The 21739-nt window shown below is 52.1% G+C and overlaps 3 protein-coding genes across 4 annotated transcripts; 2 read left to right on the forward strand and 1 right to left on the reverse strand.

Annotated features, from left to right (window-relative positions):
• The first annotated feature begins 25 nt into the window (after positions 1-25).
• Positions 26-2386, forward strand: RpS4 (ribosomal protein S4). Its single transcript, XM_003740226.2, has 5 exons — positions 26-67; positions 372-449; positions 626-904; positions 1582-1883; positions 2213-2386. Exons 1-5 carry the CDS (start codon positions 65-67, stop codon positions 2337-2339), a joined length of 789 nt encoding a protein of 262 aa, XP_003740274.1. The 5' UTR covers positions 26-64; the 3' UTR covers positions 2340-2386.
• A 9578-nt stretch (positions 2387-11964) lies between these two features.
• LOC100908443 (uncharacterized) lies at positions 11965-13206 on the forward strand. Of its 2 annotated transcripts, XM_003740227.1 has the most exons (3): positions 11965-12076; positions 12491-12937; positions 13036-13206. In XM_003740227.1, the coding sequence occupies exons 1-3, from the start codon at positions 11996-11998 to the stop codon at positions 13168-13170; spliced, it is 663 nt and encodes a 220-aa protein (XP_003740275.1). In that variant the 5' UTR covers positions 11965-11995; the 3' UTR covers positions 13171-13206. The 2 variants fall into 2 exon arrangements, with proteins under 2 accessions (XP_003740275.1, XP_018493825.1); XM_018638309.1 differs by lacking the exon at positions 11965-12076 and having other exon boundaries at positions 12335-12937.
• A 7474-nt stretch (positions 13207-20680) lies between these two features.
• On the reverse strand, positions 20681-21085 carry LOC108863747 (POU domain, class 4, transcription factor 1-like). Its single transcript, XM_018638284.1, has one exon. It carries the CDS (start codon positions 21083-21085, stop codon positions 20681-20683), a length of 405 nt encoding a protein of 134 aa, XP_018493800.1.
• Positions 21086-21739: the final 654 nt, after the last annotated feature.

Raw genomic sequence — 21739 nt, forward strand, 5'->3', positions numbered from 1 at the left:
TGCCTTCGGAGTGAACAATAATATTCCCAGTTCCGGTTTCGGTCTTTTCTAACAGGCTGCGATCATGGTAGGTTTGTGGATCGATTTTATCCTCGGGAATCATTGATTCTAACCGGTGATTTGTGTTGAAACACGTCGTATGAAGTTCCTAGTGGACCAGTTAGACGAACGAAACGTCTGCGCTGGAAATCTCTCCGTGAAATCCGAGTGTATGAGTAAACTTGTGTTCGGCAGCGGCTTGCTTTCGCCGCTCAACGTGGATCTCCCAAACAACCTTAAAGAAACTCTTCGGAGAGTGAAAGCTCGCCGAAGCGAGCCGATTGTGCCGGTCCGTGATCTCTGAGGTCGCTCTAACACTGTCTGGTTTCCAGGCTCGCGGACTCAAGAAGCATTTGAAGCGTTTGAATGCCCCGAAGTCATGGCTTCTGGACAAACTCGGCGGAGTGTTCGTAAGTATCCAATTTGACCATCACTCGAGAACGCTCCTTTCGTGATCGTCTGAGACTGAGGAATCGAGCCGGCGAGCGAAACGGCCAGACCCCGGTCCCGCTGCGCTCGTTCCTTGTGTCCGGCATTCCTGGCTCGACACGCGGCATTCGAAAGTCCAATCGCTTCTCTGTCGTAGGCTCCCCGACCGTCCGCTGGACCTCACAAACTCCGCGAGTCGCTGCCAATCATCCTCATCCTCCGTAACAAGCTCAAGTACGCTCTGACCGGATCTGAGGTTACAAAGATCGTCAACCAGCGTCTGATTAAGGTCGACGGTAAGGTTCGTACCGACGCCACTTTCCCCACGGGATTCATGGATGTTGTCTCCATCGAGAAGACCGGAGAATTCTTCCGGATCCATTACGATGTCAAGGGACGTTTCATCCTCCACCGCATCACCGCCGAGGAGGCAGAGGTGAGTCGAGCAACCAGGTGCAAGTGACCCGTCCCCTCGGGAGGATCATCTCTTGGGAGTAATAATCACCAATCTCAGGGAGTCCTCATGCTCTCAGGGATACACCCTCCCATAAAAGAAGGAGTATCTGCTATTGTCGTTTTGTGTTTCCTCATCTGAAGCACGTAACTAACCTACGGTAGAGACAGAAAACTATCTCCAAGATAGATGAAAGAAGTGGGGGGAAGAGACCTCGCTCATCGCCCCCTAGCGGAGTTCGATGGCTCTCTCGAGCCCGGGATAATCGAAGCTGTTCTTTGTCACTCAGGACAAGAATAGTCAAATATATCCCGATAAAAAGCCTCTCAAACGGTCGCATGAGAATCTTCCCGCATCGAACTCGTGCATTACCCTTTGAGAGAACATTCATCTATTCCTTGATCCGAAGCTCATTCATTCGCGGTGGAAAGGGACTATCGAAGCTGTTTTCTGTTCGGCGAAGATCAAAAATAGTCAAAAAGCTCCCGAAATCGTTACTCTAAGATGGTCGCTCGGCCGATCCGACATGTCGGCTGAGCATCACCCACTTCGAGGACATGATTGATAATAATCTTAGCCTATCTTCTGTAAACCGCGGTTTTGAGTTATCTCCCGATGCTTCAAACGGGAAGTTCACCGAGTTGTTCTTTCTCTTCCAGTACAAGCTGTGCCGCGTCAAGAAAATGAGCGTCGGACCCAAAAAGATCCCCTTCTTGGTACTCCACGACGGTCGTACCATCCGTTACCCCGATCCATTGATCAAGGCCAACGACACTGTCAAGGTTGACATTGCCACCGGCAAGATCGACGATTTCATCAAGTTCGATACCGGAAACGTCTGCATGGTTACCGGAGGTCGTAACTTGGGGCGAGTCGGTATCATTACCAGCAGAGAAAGACATCCTGGATCTTTCGACATCGTCCACATCAAGGATTCCAGCGGACACACCTTCGCCACCAGGTGAGCCTTCGAGGATTCCGCTCTGGAATCCTCGGGTTATGATAGCCAAAGTCGGTTTGAACAGATCAACTTCGGTGAGAATGACCCAATAAAAAACTCGCACTGTTAGGTCGTATCGTATTGGTCACATGCTTACGATGCATTACCCACTTTGTGAACATTTTCACTGAACGAAAGATGTTTCGGAAATCTATTGATCCTTTCTGTTCAAAACATGCATTCATCGACGAGCTCCATCCGGAGGAATCGTCGTGTGCTCCGTATCGCAGCAATAGATACCATTTTCCCGATCAGATCGCAAGATTGAAGTCGCTTTCTCACCTTTCTAGGCAATCGTACATTTTCGTCATCGGAAAGGGATCCAAGCCATGGGTATCGCTGCCCAAGGGCAAGGGCGTCAAGCTCTCGATCGCTGAGGAGAGAGACAAGCGTTTGGCCGTCAAGAAGGCTCACTAAGTCGATAAAAACAAATTGGACGACAATAAATGCCTTCCACGAGCAAATGTGTTTTCTTTACGTTAACGCACGACCTATCCCGAGAATGCTCGCGAGCGCGTACTCTCCGAGTTCTCAAATCGCTCGGTATCGAAGCGTCTGACGAAGCTGGCGGGTGGGGACTCGGGGTAGGCGGGAGGGTTTCCTGATCTGCCGCGATATCTAATCCACAGCCAGTCTCTTTGGTATTGTTCCGATGTCTCTCTGAGATCCATCCAATGCTCTGTGGTGAGATTCTCCTCGGGTAGCTGCGTGAAACTAGGCAGATCGATTTTCCACGAAATTCGTTGTATGTAAACGAACGATCAGGCTTTCTTCGGAAATTCTCGGCTGAACTGAGACGGCAGCGGTGTTGCATTTACTGGTCTATACAGGGTCCTCTCGCTAAAAGGAGGAGTTCAGCGGAATCAGAGAATATACGAAACCATTCCACTCCCGGCAGAACACGTCTATGTCCCCAAAGATGTTGTATGACCATGTGTTGATCACGGTTTCCTCGCTCCTGATCGCTATTCCGATTTTGACAGCCCGTGGAGCGGACCCGGAACGGAATTTGCGTGCAGAGGAAAAAGTGCGCCCTTCTGGAAGTGACATCATCTTCAATTGGACGAAGTGCGACTCGTGCAAGCACTACGACGCTCATGTTTACCTCGAGCACGAATCAGTGAAAGAGGACACACCGTACCTTCTAGATTCCACGACAACTTCGCTCGCAGTGAACGATCTGCCTCCGCGGACGACTTACAGATTCGTATTATCAACATCGGAAAATTCTACTTTCGAGCTCAAGGGTCGCACGGCTGCGCAGAAAGCGCCACCTCCCGTCGAAAATCTTGAGATCTCAGTCCTGACGGATACCGCCATCGAGATCAAGTGGACCTCTCGGAGCGCGGACGGATTCGTCGCAACAGTGTTCCGGGGGATCATCCCCTTCCGCGAGGAGGTTCTCGAAAAATTCGCCCCCGATTCGAAGTTAAGAGTATCGGGGCTAAATCCGGAGACAATTTATCGGATCCAGGTTTCAGCGTTCTACGGAACTCCTGAAGATAAATCGGCTCTATCTGAGGCAGTTGTTCGCGAAACCAAGACGTTCCCGACGAAACTACCGACCCTAGAACTGACGTCGTTCCTGCAGTCCAAGCTCAATATCTCGTGGGAAAATCCCGCATGGCCGAAACCCTACGCACACAACGTCTCATGCGCCCTAGATTCTACGATCATGAACCTTGACCTCAGCGGCTCTGCAGAATCGATGGCTCTTCCCTCCGTAGGGAACCTCGATGTACACTGCGTGATCGAGACGAGGTATTCGGCCGACGAGAGGAGCAAGACCGAGTCCGAGATATGGATCCCGCGGGGGGGATACGACGCCTCGGTGGGGGAAGCGAAGCGCATGATGCCATGCCGTTCCAACACTCTCCACCTCAAGGCTTCGGCAGCCTACAAAGCTTTCGGAGAAGGGAATTACCAGCTGTCGTTCTCGCTGGGGCATAATTCGGTCGACAACGAACTTTTTGCCCAGGTATCCTAGAATGTGGGAGCGGATTGGAACCGCAGCTGATTTCTTGAGCGGCTCGGACGGGAGCATTGCAATCGCGAATAATTAAGCATCGACAACCTCCAGTTACAGTATATGATTTGCGGCCGGCGCGGCCCGTGCGACCGGAAGTGGAGGAGTCTCCAGCCGGGCTACAATCCCGTTGTCAATGTGTCCCTGGCAGCCTGGACACGCCATCGAGCAATATATCGCTTCTTAGTCGTGTGAGTTTTTGATGAAATAGCTCGACTTCACTGACGAGCGTATCCGAGAATCGCTCGAGCAACCACGTCAAGCCCTAGAATGACTACCGATCAAATGCTCGGAATCGCCCAAGTTCTCACCTGAATTTCTCTCTGGCAGCTGTCACGGCAATCAAGGATTCACCAAGATGGGCACTCTGGAGCTCCCTGAGTCGGCAGGAATAATCGAGGCCCCATCGTCACTCACTTTCACCAGATCACGTACGTCTGCAACCCTTGGAATCGATAGCTGAATCCATCTCGACACATGTGTAGGTGGAAAAACCGGAAAGGCACTAGTCCCCGCTCAGACGCGTTTCGATTCGGAAGGTCTCTCCTGGAACTACACCGGTGCGACGGTGAAGCCTGATTATTATCTCGTCACCAACTGCGTGGAAAAGCAGTGCAGCAGCCAAAGTGTGGCACCGGCGGACGCTGGGATGGACTTCGATTACGGCAAAATACACGGATTCCAATCGATCAGCGTTCAAGCCGTGAGAACGAGTTCCGGAACGGTGTTCGCAAGCCCGCGAGCGACAGCATCGTTTTTCGTTCCGAGAGCTGAATTTATCCCCCGCGAGACCGTTGCCGTCGAAGAAAAGGTCGACGAGTCCCTGGTAAGAATGATTGATATCGAGGGGAGCTCTTCGATGTTTCAATTTAGGAAAATATCCCATGGTTTCCCAAGATGATATATGAGGAGCACCGGAGCTCCAATATTCCATTTCCCTGAAGCTAGACTCGGACTCCGATTCCTTCGGAGCCCGGCTCGACTCCAAAGTATTATTATAATCTCTTTTCTGGCTCTGGGAAGAGAGAGATAAGCCGGAGAATTCGAGATCAGGAACGCTTCTCCGACAAAAGTACGCCGACCGAGCGTTCCGCCGTAGAGGGGACTACTAATTCCTCTCTCCACTGAATACACTAAGGTACGACTTCATCTCGACAAGGAAGGATACCGAGATCTTCCGCCTGCGCTCGAGTTCCACATCTCTGTTTGCCGCTATCGCGTCCCTCTGGGCGGTGAGGGCTTCAGCGGGAACTCTTCGAACCCTCGCACGTCTTGCATTCGTACTCTGTTGAAGGGAAGTGTGTTGGAGATTGAGCGCGAGCCGTGGTTTGTTTACGAAGTTTACATCCTGGCTTGTTTCGGAAAGATCGGGTTCTTCGAAGACTTCAGCTTGCCTCTGCCGATCTTCAGAAATGAGCCGGATCGCCTGATCCATCTCTCATGGGACGATAAGCGGTCCGAATTGAGCTGGGTCTATGATTATGGGCCTGTGAGCGGTTTCCGTATATCTGTGTGTCATAAGCGGCCCGGCATAGTTTCCGACGTCTGCACGAGGAGCGAAACTGGACCTTCCACCCGCCACTTTAAGGTAGTTGAGACTTCTTGTGAGAAGATAGAGCATGATTGGATGCAAAAGCGAGTCGATGGTCGCCCCGACCGGGCAAACTTCTCTTTTTCAGGTGAATTCGACAGAATGCCGCGCAATCGAATGTGTGGCGACGGTGTCCCCATTCGTGGAGTTTCAAGGACGCGTCTTCACGGCCTACAGAAGGAAAATCGACTTGACAAGGTCGAGTTTCATAGAACCTGACCGGAATGTGGTGGGCAGGCGCTCCTCATGATTCGTTGACCCAATAGGAATCAGGCACCAGGTATAGAGGAAGAACGCATCCTGAGGCGTGCAGTTTGAGCGATAAACATTTCTAATAATGTTTCAGTCTCAAGGGCAAGCAGCCTGGAGGGAAGTTGAAATAAATTGCTAGACACGCGAAGTTTTGAAGCACCGCGAGACGTGGAATTAAGTGATTACATTCCGCCTGAGTTCCCGGAGCCGAGGAATGCTCTACGCAAGCGGTCCCCGACATTTTTGACATGGCGGCTCCCCGGGGAACCCAGAATTTTCTCGCGGCTCCCAGGGTGCCCAGGAGGCTCCCATGGCTCCGATCTATGCCTTTCTTCCTTTTCACGAGTCCCATTTCTCGACGGAAGAGTTGAGCTCCTCGGCACTCTCCCATCTATTCGTTCAAATATTATTGGCCGAGGCAAAAAGCTCAGAGCCTAAAGATGAAGTCGATCCGTTTCGGCACTCTCGCTTGAAATTGACAAACTCTGAGTTTCCAGAGCCTGACCTATACCGTAAATTTGTGAACGGCTCCCCCAGAAAAATGTGGTGGCTGCTCGGGGAGGAATTCTCCGATTCTGACTCCGAAACACACATCCTCTGCGCCTACATGTCTAGGGCCAGACACCCATAGGTCCGACAGCCGGATTCATGGGGTCCATGGGTAGACTGAGTAAGCATCAAAGGGCCGGGCTATCCTGTGCATGAACGATCCTCTACGGAATCGAGCGATATTTCCCCTCCGGGAGCCGATCGGAACGCAGGATCCCCGTCGGATGAAGAGCATCGAACACGGATCCTGGATACGACCCTAGAATAGGAAATTGAGGTGCGAAGGCTCGGGCATACTCCACTCCGCGACTCGGAATGGAACTTCGCTGGCGCGCATGGGAAGCAGGCGCCGCGAGGGAAGAGATTTATATTGTTGTTCTCATCGGAGTACGTTTGCAGGCGTACTCGGCGACTATCAGACTCCAGCAATAAAGCCAGGAGAAGTTTCATCTCGAACTTTGCACCCTGCTGCTTCCTGCAAATTTTCCCGAGACAGGCGTGAATCCGGATCTATCGCGCGAAGTCCCGGTGGGAACAATCGTTCAGGAACTTGCTTCAGCACGGAGGAATCTTCTTTTCCGAGTCAACGACTTCGTGTACGGGGTCGTCAAGGAGAAAGAGGAGAAACAGTTCTGTCGATGCAGCAGAAAGATAGCCGAGAGTTGTTCGGCTAGGATTGTGATCGTGAAGCTTAGGGGTCTCCATTTCCATTTGGGTGACATCAGCGCCGGAGGGGATTTTACTCGCGTAAATTACTCATTCTGGTCCACTCTATACTTCTGACGGTCGTCAAGCCGGTAGCGGTATGCCGATCCGGGGCTCACAATCATGGCGAAGAACGGCAGAATCGCCTCGAGCGAGATCCCGTGCTCGATTTGAAGATGGTAGACTCGCAGCCGCCTGAGAAATCTAGCATGAGAGTCCACGGTGAGGTGCTGGCGAGCGCAGCCTCGGGAGCGCGATCCTCCCGTGACCCTGAGGAGCTAGAAGCAGCATCACCGACGTTCGATGATTTCCGGTGCGCCCTCCAACGGGAGCGGGCCCGAATCCGCCCTCCTTCGCCCTCTTCCGGACGGAAATCCACCTGGAAATGAAGTAAAACCATCGACCGCGACGAGTTCCTGCCCTTGGATCCAGGCTCGTCAGATGGGATCCTCGGTTTCGCGTCGCGTGATTTGATGAAGATACTTATCGAGGCTCGCTCCATATACATGGATGGAACTTTCCGGGTGGTTCCGAGGCAGTTCCTCCAATTATATCCAGGCTTTTCACAAGGGACAGATGCAAGCGTCGATGTTTTTCTTACTCCCCGACAAGACGAAGGCTACCTACAGCTGACTCTCCTCCGTGCTAAAAGAATATGCCCTCTCCGTGGGGAAAGTCTTCCAAACCACTACGGTGCAATTGGACTGCGAGGTCGCTTGTCTCAACGCTATCCAAGAGACTTTTCGCGGAGCAGGAGTAAAAGGCTGTAGCACCCACTCCTGCCAGGCACTATGGAAGAAAGCGCAGGAGCTCTATAGGGCTGCAGCCCTACTATGAGGATCGAGCCGGACAAAAATCCCTCAAATGCAGGGCAGCCCTCAGTTTGGTGCCCCTGGAGGAGATCGAAGATGCTTGGCCGAAAAAAGTCAGCGACTCTCTGTGTACAGATCACTCAGCTTTCCCAGCTCTCGGTCGCTTAAGAGAGTACTTCACAGGCACGTGGTTGGGAAACGAATCGGTTTTCCCGCGTGTCCTCTGGAATCACTGCAGGCGAACTCCGTCGGAATACTCCTTTCCGAGACGGTAGGACTAGAAGCGACGACTCAATCCTCTTTATTCCCTTCGGCAGAAACTTCGGGGCGCGGACTACAAACTATATAATTAGCTAGCACAAAGCCCTCAATGGTCGCGTGGGGAAACGTAATGTGGATCTATTCAGGATCGTGTCGCACCTCCAGAGAGAAAAGTGTGGGAATGAGGCTCAGTGCTTGCTCCTCGATATGGGGAAAAAGCCTCGGAGCCTGCCCGTAGGGTACGCGTAGAACAGCGGTTTCCGATTTCTTTTCAGCGGGGAGCGCTCCGAAGTCCACGACTGTGCTCGGGACCCATAAAGGATGTCATTCGAAGAGTACCTACTGGTAGGTGGGATCGCCAGACGAAGAATATTTTTACGACGAAGAATATTTACCCTGAATAGAGCGAGAGATTCTGAGGCGATTCGGCTAGTCGATATTTTTGCGAGATATGTGGAATACATTTTTCCTAGGATCATGACAGATTTTGTTTTCACCGACCTTCGGGACCCGCGAGAACGACAGCCGGGACCCCCTCTCGGGAACCTTCGACGTGGAACCTCCGTGGCACACTGCGAATGAGCAGACATTATTGCGTCTCCCTCATCGAAATCGCTCTATCTGGCGTCTCATACTCGGTCTGCATGCATTGTGCCTATCAGCGCTCCAAGCAGAAACTGTGAGCCGCCCCCGTTCCGCCAGACATGGGACCGGGAATCGCTCTCTACATCTTGGAACAGCGTCGGCGTCGCAACCATGAGAAATGGGATGCTCTGCGCGGCGCATGACCTTGATCTCGATATCGATGGCTTCGGATCTCACATCGTGATTGACTCCGACGATCCCGGTCTCTGCGATCAGACTCAAGCTCCGACATGGAATTCATTTGGCGGTGGTGTCAGGAGTTCCGCGGTGAATTTGCTGCGGTGGGGCATCCTGCTCCGCTCAGTCAGAACTCTTCCGGAGACGCGGAGATGTGGAACAATTCATCGATGGCCCCGCTTAACACTCTCAATACATGAGCTCGGAGGCTCGAGGGAGGCATGGGTAGATATATTCACAGTGAAGCCTGGAATAGGTAGGTGCTCGACTCGATAAAGAAAAAGAGCCGTTGTCGGCCAATCACCGATGGATTTTCAATGGACCCCTACCGTGGTCGGAGCGTTTCTGAGCAGTCGAAACGTCGACTTCTTGGAGTTAAGTGTACAAATTATGCTCTAGAGCGCGTGGCACGATGTTTGCGGCCGGAAATGATTAGTGTTCCAATCGAGCTTGGCACGGATCCGGCAATGGGTTCGTTTTCCGGGTCTGCGCGAATCGATCACAGTATTGTTCGAGATGTCAGGGATCCTCGGCGGAAGATAGCTGCGTGGTCGATTTTCCCCCTTGCCGTGATCCGATCCCTCGCGGCGGGGAGCTTTGTGAAGGAATTCCTCAGAAGTTGGGGGAGGTTCCCTCTTTCAGCTGGGGAAGCAGCTCGGTATCTCTCTTCGAATCTTCCATCCTCCAGACCCATGGGATGGACGACGAATCCGCTCGCGGCTCCGGTGAGGGGGTATCGCCACATGACTTCTCTCCACGAGATTGCTCATCGGGAAATGATTCGTGATCTCAACGCGAACGACTCAGGTTTCACGAACCGGCTTGTCGAAGCAGCCAAGAGCCTCGAGCGTTCATTCACGGTTCCACCGAGCAGCTATGGTGCTCCTGAAGCTCTGTTGCGGACTCGTGGCTGCGGCTCTCCTGGTGCCTTTCGTCACCAGCATCGATCCCCTGCTGGCTCACAAGAACGCTCATATTACAGGAGCTGTGCGTGCGCTGAAGAAAAACGAGACGGTGCACGCCTCGGGAAGTGACCTTGTTTTCTCCTGGGCCAAATGCGTGATTTGCGACGCTTACGACGCCCGTCTATATCTGAAAGATCTTTCGAGCACGCGAGAAATACCCTACGTGCTGAAGTCTGCCGTCACAACCCTGAAGATTACCGATGTGCCCCCGAGGACGGCCTACAGATTCGTTGTGAAGAGGCTCCCATTGGACGCCTCTAGCTCTGAAGTATCGGGTCGCAGCTTCTCCCAAGAAGCTCCGCGCCCTGTCGATGACCTCGTAGCTCGAGCCTTGACGAACTCATCGGTACAAGTAGAGTGGACTTCCAAAAGTGCTGACGGGTTCCTCTTGAGAGTGCTTAAGGATGGGGCACTCGTCCAAGAGAAAGTTCTCCCGGACTTCAAAAACCACACTGTTGCCCAAATTACAAACCTCGACCAAGCAACGCTGTACACTGTCGAGGTGGCGGCGTTCTACTTCCCGCCGGCAGGAAGATCTGTTTCGCAGGCATGTCTCGCGAGAGTCGAGACATTACCCACAGTGCTGCCCGCTCTACATGTCCGATTCGACGTCTTTGAGAGTCAGACGTCGAACGATCCATTCCTCAAGTTATCCTGGATCAATCCGGACAAACCGACTCCAACGACACACAGAGTTCGTTGCGCGCTCGAAAGAGATTCACCTTACGCGTCCGACCGCGTGTTCGAGGCTTATCTCAGTGGTGGTACCGAATCTGCGGCATTCCGAAACGCGTCTCAATTTGACAATGCGGATTGTATCTTCGAAACATGGTTCTCCACGAGCGACCAAGCGAGAACAACAACAAGGCTCCGAATTCGAAACCTGATCAAAACGCCTCTTTTCCCGAAGTTCTTCACATGCAGATACCGCGAGGGAGTCCGCATCGAAGCGGCGGCGGATTTCACCCTCGAGAACATCAATGGCATCGATTTCTTGGAGTTGCATTTCTCCATCGACGGCAGCGATAATCTGGCCTTGAAGAGGGTGAGTCGTTTTGCATGAGCGTTGCAGATGCGAGCTGCTTCGAAGGGATCAGGATATTGTCAAATGATACTGGATAGTTCCCAAGAGTATAGTGCCGATGAGGACATGCAAAGGCAGGGAAGATCTGGGCGGCTCTGAAACTCCTCCTTGAAAGCCAGGAGTGCCGCGCCCGGGTAGATGTTGGAGCGTATGAGACGAAAGTGCTCCGTGAAGAGAATCCCACGCCCAGACCTGGCGATCCACGATTGGCTGCCACATTGCCAGCTCTGGCATAGAGGGAAGCAGGCGAACAAGCCGGACCCCCCCACATGCGTACAGATGAAAATCTGTCTAAGGAAACGTCTGTTCTTCCGTCCTAAGGTTCAGTATAAGGTGTGCGCACAACACGTCAATTGCGATGACCATTGGGAAGTCCTCGAAAATCGCGGAGGGTCTCGGACAATCTCCCTCAAGCTGGACCGGGAGCTTAAGGCCTGGATTCCGCACACGATTGAATATCTCCCGATCGTCCAGTGAGTGGGCTTTTTCTTCTCAACTGTGATTCCTGGGTGCCGACCTAGAATAACTCGACTGGAAGCCTCTGCATGGAGGACAGTTTGCATGACGGAGAAAGGTCCCTAACACGGGAATATGATCGCTCATTATAGATGTAAGAATAATTATGATGTTTCGAATCTCATGGTCCGGAGCTTGGAAATCCCACCTTTGACCGGGCCGGTCGATCCGGTCGTTGACATCGACGCATCAGCGCAGCGTAAGTTCTTCTATCCGGTTCGAACCGTGGCCCCGACGGGGGATGATGGCTTCCCCTCATGATGGAAAATCGTCCTGAATTTCAGTGGTTTCCTGGAAGTATAACAGCTCCTCCGTTACGCCTGATTATTTCCTCGTCACGTACTGCATCGAGGACGACTGTGGGAGCCAAAGCGTGCCTGGACACAAACGAGAATTCAGTTTGGGGAAATTGAAGGAGAACGCTGTCTATTATCTCACGATCCAAGCCGTTATAGAAAAGTCCGGCAAAGCTTACATTAGTCCGACGAAGATGACGTCGATTCTTGGTCCAAAATCAGAATCTGCTGGGGCTTTGAGCTTGGCACTTTCGGAAATCACCAACTCATCGACGGTGAGAGAAGAAAGATTGACTGCATGATAATAATCATTATCCTGGAGTTTGGTTGCCGTCAAAACATTCCGCGGGGGAGCAGTAGATATCAATGAAATGAATATTCCGAAGTCTCAACTTATTCCTCTTCGAAGTGAGAGCCTCTATCCCCAAGCCTTGCACCGCAATTCGATCGTGAATAATTGCCATTCTTGAAGAAATATACATAGTTGAGGGAAAACAGCACCGTATGGAATATCTTGGCTTGTTTTCAATCGAGGAGGTCGTGGATTCGTTTGATCATGGTGTCCATCATAAGTCATAATGTTCTATCGCGATATCAGACTCGAAAAACTTGAGACAGAGTTTCGCAATGAGTATTCGAGCGCACAGACTTCATCGATTCGGGTCTACAGTCCGATCGTTCCATATCAGGTCCAGCTCTCCATCGCCCGGAACAATACCTCGGATTCCCTAACTGTTGTCGAGTACCACATTGCTGTCTGCAGCAAACCTGTTCCCCTGTGGGGAAATGCGGTTCTCGCGAGTTTATTCAGCCCGGATAGAAGATGCGAATCCATCGTGACTACGAACTCCTCCGTGGATCTCTTACGGGAGCCGTGGACAGACTACGAGATCTCGGTGATAGCCTGCTACGGAGCTTTCGATTCCGACGATCCCGTGAACGTGTCGCTGCCGATTCTCAAAAAGGACCCGGAACCGCTTTCTGGCCTGGCTTGGGTCGAGGCTCAGAGGTTGCTTGTTTGGGAATACGAATCTCCGCTGTCGAGCGGATTCTCAATCTCCATATGTCCGGCGCGGAACGACCCGACTGTGCTTTGCAGCAACATCGAAGCCGGACCTCTGGATCGGCAATACCATGTACGTTTCCGATCCTCCCAGCAGAGAGGCCCTGACTTGAGTGGGCGAGACCTAATGGCGGAACATAAGCGCCTCCTTATCGGTTCTCCCTGTTCCAGATCGACTCGAGCTTAGGGACTGAGGGCGGGTTCGTCGTAGTTGCTTATCCCTTCATCAGCTACGAAGGCTCTACATACCGCGGATCTAAATCTGAAATTTCGGTGAATCTTCCGGATGCATCTGGTAACCAATAAAAAAGGCGAATAAATGTGTTCTTTGTACGGAAACGAGAATCGGACTCCTTCCTTCCCGGCGGCGGGGACCGCTACGTCTCCAGTGAACTCGAGCCTCCCTTGACAGTAAGCTGGGCTTGGAGGAAACACGCGACCATCAGATGCTGTCAGAAGTTTTTATGGCGACATGCGGCCTCAGGAGTACTCGATGCCTCCCGAGGGTTAATTAGCCCGATCGAGCGATCACTTATAGACTGTAAGGTCAGTCTCTTTTCGACTGCGGAGGTGAATCTGACCGTCAGACGGACAGAGGAGCCCGTGATGGACTTTCTCCGATCGCCGAAATACTTGCTAGAGACGACATGAACCTTCGAGTCTTGTCCCGAAAGTCTGGAAGAATCTCGCTGAGAGTTCAATCGTCGGAAATTCTTCGCGAGTCTGTCACAAGCACGATGAGATCAGGTTACTCTCCGATAGCACATCGTGGTTCCCGTAGATGGCGAGCGGTTGCTCTCCACATCACCAGAGGAGTCCCGAGGCAAAGCGCGCGGTACCGACGCTGTATCTTCTTGGTGCTCCGTTTGCGGAACGCCGAACCTTCAAACAGCGAGAAAATGATTCGCTGCTGACTGATAGCACCCTTGAGAGTGCTAGGTGCACGCTGTCACGCGGAACGGTTAACTCGACCAGTATATTAGTCGTGGCCGCTGAAGGTGCGAACCTAAACATCCACTCCTGCGGCGAATCGCATCACCTCTTGACCGAGGCCATCTCCCGGCGCATCAAGGACAAACGAGGTGGTAAGCGTTCGTGGGCGCTGCCTTGGATGACGCGAGAATTCGCTTAGATATGCGCCGTAGATGAAGAATGAATCTTCACTGCATGAAATATATTTTTGCGTCATCAGGGTAGATCAAATGCCGTGACTCGAGGATGCTGCGTTGAGACGGATAACCGAAAGGAATGCTGGAGAGGAGAGAGCTTCTCCGTATTTGGATTAGCCTAGAAATCCCAATGAGGCCGTGAACAGACTCGACCCTAACCGATACAAAAGTTCCGAGTTCTCATTCTGAAGAACTAGACGGCACGAGCCGCGAGGCTTACACATTGCTGGGGTCTCGGCAGAAGTCTCACGTCAACTCGCGGGAAACCCTCGACGCGGGGAAAGAATCGTTTACGTGGCAGGGGGAAACAGTCCCTACGCGTTGCCTACTTGGGCCGACGCCCTCGGCAGAGCTCAGCGTCAATTCTTTCTGTTCACACATTCTAGCCTCTCCAGTCTCCTCGTGCACTCCTGGAGGAGAACGTCGAGGTAAGCTCTGTCTGCCCCGAGTGAGAACCCGACTCCGGAGTGCGAAGTATGCCAACACAGGCGGAGACCCTTCTCGTTGGAGACTATCCCCGTTTTCGGAAAAAGCGATCCCGATCAATGAGCTGATTTATATCCCATCATGAATGTGTGAAGTTCGCAATCTGGTATGATACGATTCGGAGAACAGCAACCACAGCGAGCGAAAAATCGATCAACCACTCCCCCGGAGAGGCGCTTCAATCGATTCCCGATTTGGTGGAAGGTCTCGCTGACCATGCCGGACGGCTCGAGTGTCAACACATCTCCATGCATCCGATTATCCCAGCTTCTTCGTCGGGCAATATTGCGATAAGCGGGAGAAATGAGCGAGATATCGTCGAGTATTTAGCTAGAGACTTTCAGCGGCTCTGGACTGGCTACTCCACTAGCCGACGAGCGCACCTGCGACGGACGACCATGGTGCAGCTCCAAATGCTCGCGCCTGTGCTCGCTCTTCCGTTCATCCCCGTCTCTTTCCTCTTCGACCCCCTTCTTTCTCACAAGAAGGCCCATGCCACGGAAGCTGTGCGCCATCTGAAAGTGGATGAGACCGTGCATTCATTGGGGAGTGAGCATAGACGCATCGAGATCCGAAATTTCGGGACGCTCTTTCTGCACGGCTCCTCTACGACCAGTCGAACGTTTGGGGTCCGAGTTTTGACGAGTGATTCGATACAAATCGAATGGAAGTCCAAAGTCGCGAAGGGGTTCATTGCTAGAATCCTGCAGGACAACTCGGTCGTTCAGGAGAAAAGTACCTATGACCGACTTCAGCAATCATTCAATCGTCAACATAACAAATCTTGAGCCAGAAGCCACCTATCGAGTTGAAGTATCTTGTTCATTCTTCGCATACTTTCTCTCCATCTAACCGGCGTCAGCAGCTCTGATCGAGATTTTGCCACGACTTTCGCCCACTTTGCATTTGATGTGGAAGTTCGATAAGACGTTGACGTTGTTTTGGCAAGATCCTGATTGGCCGCGCCCCGAGTACCATGAACTCCGCTGCGCTCGGGACTCTATGGAGCTCCAGGACGCGTTTTTCGGTGGGGGCACGAGTTTCGTGTCTTTGCCGAATGTGTCTCCGTATTCGGACACGGAGTGTTTGCTGGAAACCTGGCTTTCCAACGACAGCAACAGGGAGGTTTCGTCGCAGCAGCAGATCCGGCAGAAGGTTCGCGAGACGAGCCCGACATATTCCCCCGCCACGTTTCACTGCAGCAACTCGAAATCTTATCGATTGTAGATATCAGCGAGTTTCGCGAAGGAAAAAGTTGACAACACTGGAATTCTAAGCCTGAAATCCTCTCAAATTCAATCGGGATTTTTGACCGCCGCCACGGTGAGTTCATCGATCCGATGTCTATAGCGAGGCCATAAGATTCGAAGACTGAACCCCATCCTCACGTGGCAGATCTACTACATCTTATGCGATTATTCAGAGCTCTCAATTAATTCTTAGGATGAGCTCTGTTCGAGCAAGCCAGCACCGAAAACCCTTACAAAGTGGGGAAATTGAATGGAATAAGTCGCGGGATATGGGATAGAGTCAGCTTGATTCACTTCGCTACGTATTTCGGTTCGGAGCAGATAGACCCACTGATCATCGGCCGGGGAAGGGGAAACGAAAGTTTAACAGCCGAATTGACGTCTTCCTCCGGCTGGAGAGAGCACAGATGCTGCTTATCGTTACGATCACACTCTCCTGGTCCCATAATTCTGTAGCCTGGAAGTAGGCTCAATGAGCTGAGAGCGCGATGGATAGTGATATGGATAGTGCGATAGTGATACTGCGTTCGAACACGATTCCGGGTCGCCGAGGCCGATCAAGGGGCGAAAGTCCCCCTGGAATCAAGAGATGCCGAGAAAGAAGGAATCGAGATAAAGAGCTCGCTTCCCGCCGGATCAGGAGAATTTTCGTCGAACATTACACATACGAGAAGTCTGAGTACACGGCTCGGTATGTGCAGGTGACGGCTTCTCGAGGTCCATCAACAAGGCTCGTAATCCTAAAATATGCCGATCGGAATACCCTGGCGGATTCTCTTCCCGGGCGAAAAAAAAAGGGGAAATTGAGGAAGCTCGCCGGCCAGTCCTTAAGCTCAGTCGTCGGATCGTTTTGAGGCTAATAACTTTTGGCACAATAATTAGGATCAATTCTTTTGCACAACCTTCGGGGTTGCGTGTTAAATATTCACTAAGTCTTTTGGTTCTCTCTCCCCGAGTGCCTCGTTGGCTGACTGGCTGCTCGCTTGGTCGGTAGGAGGATCCCTCGGTCCCTTCGGTGGCTCTCTGTGGCCCTCTGTGGCCTTTGAAGTATTTTTCATGAGCACCTGCCTCTTCCACCGTGCCGCATTGCAGCTTTCCGTGCGCGACCTCCTTCTTCGTGTGACCGCGCGCCTCACCACGTTCACTTTATGTTCTCTTCGTGCCTCTCGGCGCCTCTCGTCCCTTTTTGCACCTAACACGTTCGCAACCTGCCGACAATTTCAGCAGCGGGCCCCCTCTAACAGATGCCCCTTCTTATCTGCAGCCCGTACCGTCTATTTCGTGGCCCATTCGGTTATCGAACAATGTTTCCCTTCCTTTTCAGTTGTTGTTGTTCGCCTTCAGACTACTTCGACGAGTCGGAGAGTCGGCCGAGCTACGTGCGCGAGCTCGTTCGAGACTTCCCGTGAGAAAGAACGTACTTCGAGAGTCGATGCTGCTCTCAAGGAATCGTGTCTTGCAAGCTGACGTGCTGCCGGACTTGAAAGTGATTTTGTGAGTGGATGCACTGTCTGCGAAAACTCTGACTCGGAACATTCGGCTCCATGGCGAGAAGGGCTGCTGAGAGCGTCCGACAACACGGAGGGGATCGCTCCCCACTTAGTCTCGGCTCGAGTGCGCGGCTGAGGAATCCGAGTCTCGACTGATATGCCCCCCCAGCACTCGGACACGCTCTGATTCGAGATGTTCGCGGTGGGAGGAGGCCGTAGGACAGTTTCGTCCCGAGGATCGCCGAGTCGAACCATTTCCAACCTACTCTGCATCGGATTCGGCTGTGCCGTCAGTGTGATGGGTGCATTTTTAGGATTAGTGGCGCATAAAGGATATTTCGCAGTGACCCTGGGCGCTCTCGGAATCCTCCTCCTGATGTTGTGCTGCTCAGTTCGCGATAAGTGTTGGCAATTCATCAGGGACACTCGTCAATCCTGGAAAAATAAAGACGTTCCGACGCACTGCCCGAGCAGTAATTGCAGTTCCACCTACATACGGATGGATAGTGTATACGGTCATCGGTCCATGTCGTTGCCGAACCTTGGGGCGTGGAACTTTCGTTCTCGCGGAGACATCCGCGACATACGAGAAAGCCCATCGACGCAGAGCGAAATAGTATTGTGAGATCCGGTGAAAGCGACTTGCTCTGCACCCCACCAGACTTCTTGTGATTTTTAGGGTCCTATGGAATGTGTGTGACAAGCGAATGCGGTTTTCACAATTGTTCCTTCAATAAACCTCTCGAACATCCGGGTCCTCGCTATGCCTGCACAGAATTCCTATTCCAAATAGCGTTAGTCCTTTCGGTAGCTGTGGCGAGGGTTCCGATCGGTGATTTTGAGGACGCAGCGGCCCGAGAACATAACATTTTCCCTACCCCAATCAGTCATCTTCTCTGGCTGCGCTGCGCCCAGTTGATTCTCTGAATTCGATCGTCAGATGGCCCATATAGGACTCCCGAATGTTTCCCGATGGTCTTCCCGCATGATTCAAGTCGAGGTCAGATCGGGAACTGCAAGGGGAAATTCGATCATTATCAGATATTGATTTATGGACAGAGGTCGTGTGTGTGAGAGAGAGTCAAGCCGGTGTGCGCACGAAGCATAAGGCAACTTATATGTCTCGCAAGACGTCGACATGACCTCAGTTAGCGAGAAATCACCGCTCGGGAAAATTGTCCCGTTTTCCGTAGTCCATGATCACTGAGGTCATTGTCAGCTGCCTCCGATTGAGTCTGCGCACCATCGAGAGTCACAGGGGGCAACTCGCTCCATTCACTTAGGTCTGAATTTCCTCTAAACTTCGATCGGAAGATAGTAATCCCCACAATCGTATACGGAGCGCCCCAGATAAATCGCCGTTGCGGGCATTGGGTCCGATTGGACCGGGTGTCTGGACGACACCGTTGACATCGACAAGGCGACCTGCTCGGAGGCTCCCCCTCGCCGTATTTGCCAAGCTACGAAATATGAGCAGCTCGTGAGCTCGAGCCAACCGCCCCAGAATGAAGGGGGAGCCCCATGCCATTCCATATCTGGAGTGTCCGTCCGTGGTGTCACAGTCATGTGGCGCATCGTGGGAGAGTCCCATGCGACTTCGCGAAATTAGTAAAACTCACACGATTATTATTTATTCTATATATGGTATGCCTCGATGGCACACGACCTCGTTGATGAGTTTCATGTCTTCCCCCACAAACTCTCCCAAGTTCCCTGAGCCCCGTTCCACATTCACTAACCGTGCACCGCGCTTCCGTTGGGCATCCGATGGATGCTGAGAATGCCAGGTTTGTCACGTCTTGCGTTCTAAACCGGTCACTGATCGCATCCGATCCATGAGGTCAATGTTTACGTTTGTCACTACAAGAGGTATTTTGCTCAGCTCCTGCGGAGCAGGGAAGGATGGAATCAACGACTGGGTTCACGATGTCGATGAATTCCCTTCCTGCTTCTCCGATTTTCTCATTTTTGTCGCGTTGGAGGGGACAAAACCTCACGTTTGTGTGGAGACGAAACCTCCCGTTTTTGTAGACTCAAAACCTCCCGACGCCATACGGCACCGGCGAGTTCAGTGAATGCAATAATTTCGCAGTCAGGTAAGTAGTTTCCATCAGTTGAATGATCAGAAGAGCCGAAAAATCAGCGAACATTAGCAATCAGACGGGACCACATTGCAAGACATGGTGATGCTCGATCGACCTGCCAACGACCAACATGTTGGGTTTCTCAAACGGAAGCTCCAAATTTCGCATGAGAGCTCCGCGCTGCGATTTCAAGACCGTTACCGCTGTTGCTTCCACTATTGATAGCGTGCTCAGAACGATCTAGCTGTTTGATTACAAAACCAAGCCACGTCGAGTCGCTCTGTTCTCTGGATGCTTTCCCCGAGCGCCTGACTGAAATCACGGCTTTCCCATGGCGTTCCCACATTTTGCAGATTCTGCTCACAGAGCGATCATGCGATCCGCCCTGCAAACGTTTTCGTTTTTTTCGCTCCAATTATCGGAGCAGCGCGACGCCCAACGCGACTCAATCGCGACACAGAATATATTGGACCATGCGGAATCCCTTAGCGTTTTCTCTTCTCTCCAACGGGTTGATAAGTTTTTCTCTTCGTCATGAGCCGAGATGTCAAACGTGGCTCAGATGGGCATCCTTCAGCGGGAGACGCTCTGTCGGCGGAGCATGGTTCGCGTTTGCTGTCCGAAGATTCGTGAGCCGCAAACCAAGACGAAATCTGATATCTTGTGCTTGAATGAGATCTCTGGAGCGAACTCGAGGGGAAATGCCCGCCTGCGAGTCTTTCTTTGTTCGATTAGGTCTTGTAATACCCACGAGAATTTTGCTTCGGATCGCTCATACTGTCGGTCGCGATTCACGGCTGCCTTGATAGTAGCAAGATAGCACGATTTCTCACCTTGTCAATGACATCGGCTAATAATAGTTTAAGAGGAAGTCAGAATCCCAGTATCACAGCACGGCACGTCTTTCGGGTTTTCGATTGAAAATGTATCGCATCTCCCATCAAGGCGGGGAAAATAATTGCTCCGTTATGACGGAGAGGGAGGTTGCGGGCGATTTACTTCCCCGGGCGGATCGTCTCCGGCGATTTGAGTGAGACGACGATTTTGATCGTTGCACGAAGTTAAGAGACATCCTCTCAGTCTGGAGTATCAACGTCTAGTTTTATTTATTTTAAAGCCTCTCATTGTTGCTTTGTCATTGTTATTCGGGAAACACGTCGGTTTGTACACAAGCAAGGGGATCACATGTTGAGGAGCTGTTTAATGAGTCACACAACGAGCAAATACTGGCGATGGCACGGGACGACAGACACGCGGGAGCTTTCATCAACACATGCACGCAGTCACGAGATCGAACGACGTAAATAACATTTAACATTGACTTGTGCGAGTCGTTACTACCATCCACCTTCGAGTCCTCCTAGACCACCTCCGAGACCACCCCCTAGACCCCCTCCTAGACCACCTCCTAGACCACCCCCAAGACCACCCCCGAGACCCCCTCCGAAACCTCCCCCTAGAGCTCCTCCCAGACTTCCTCCAAGACCGTGCGACAATTTGTCCTCGTGGTGTAGGATCGGTTCATGGTGGTGCACGGGAATGTGTTTTTCCACGGGTACGGCTACGATCTTTGGTTTTGGCGGGTGCACTGGATACCGAATGGGGATCGGGATAATTGGACCTCCTCGGATGATGGCGGCCGCGGCGGCGAGTCGCAACAATCTTTTGCTCTCCGAGATCTTCACGGCGAACAAACTGAGGAGCACCACACACACGAAAACGGAGGAACTCAATTTGACCATCGCTGCTTCTGCTGCTGCTGCTCTTCGATCGACGATCGGTGAACTCGTTTACTGTTTGCCATCCAGAAGCTAATATATAGGAAAGCTCGAGGCCCGCGCGGCGAGGTGAGGGCGCTCGCTCCGACCTTGATCTGGTGGTGGGACTGACTTCTTCTATATCGGGTAACTTACTCAAGTTCCAGTTGACCGCCGCCGACGGAAACTGATGTAACCGACCTCATTATCAAACAATTCCTCTCTTTAACTCTCCCATCTACCTACCCCCTGACGGTTCGGGGAAACACTACGAGAACTTCATCTCGCCGTGGAAAATATCTATTAAGCGATTACAGAGACACCTCTCACTCAGTAGCTGTGTTACTGTAATCTGCCCGACTCTTCGTCGGCCTTTCTGTTTGCATTTGCACCGGCTCGTTCCGTCTTCAGTGATTTCGAGCTTTCATCGGGAGCCAGTGTTCACGAGTAACCCATAATTTACCATCGGAGTGATGAGCCATCATTTACCCGGACATTTTTCTCGGGGAAAGCGGACATCCTCTTCGAACATGATGATCCCACGGGAAATCGAAAGCGCGAGATTATATCTACAACAGACCCGAATCGTCGCATAATCTGCAAATCTGTCGAAGTCACTCGCGGAATCCGAGAAAAAGA

The sequence above is a fragment of the Galendromus occidentalis genome, unplaced genomic scaffold, assembly GCF_000255335.2.
Source record: "Galendromus occidentalis unplaced genomic scaffold, Mocc_1.1 scf7180000076870, whole genome shotgun sequence".
Lineage (NCBI taxonomy): Eukaryota > Metazoa > Arthropoda > Arachnida > Mesostigmata > Phytoseiidae > Galendromus > Galendromus occidentalis.

Excerpts from the sequence above, each read along its gene's own strand:
- RpS4 (XM_003740226.2), top strand. Across the intron at positions 450-625 it reads ACAAACTCGGCGGAGTGTTC|GCTCCCCGACCGTCCGCTGG; the intron begins GTAAGTATCCAA and ends TCTCTGTCGTAG. Across the intron at positions 905-1,581 it reads TCACCGCCGAGGAGGCAGAG|TACAAGCTGTGCCGCGTCAA; the intron begins GTGAGTCGAGCA and ends TTTCTCTTCCAG.
- LOC100908443 (XM_018638309.1), top strand. The coding sequence starts at position 12,380 with ATGTTCTATCGCGATATCAGACTCGAAAAACTTGAGACAGAGTTTCGC. Across the intron at positions 12,938-13,035 it reads CTCTGGATCGGCAATACCAT|ATCGACTCGAGCTTAGGGAC; the intron begins GTACGTTTCCGA and ends TCCCTGTTCCAG.
- LOC108863747 (XM_018638284.1), bottom strand. The coding sequence starts at position 21,085 with ATGGTCAAATTGAGTTCCTCCGTTTTCGTGTGTGTGGTGCTCCTCAGT.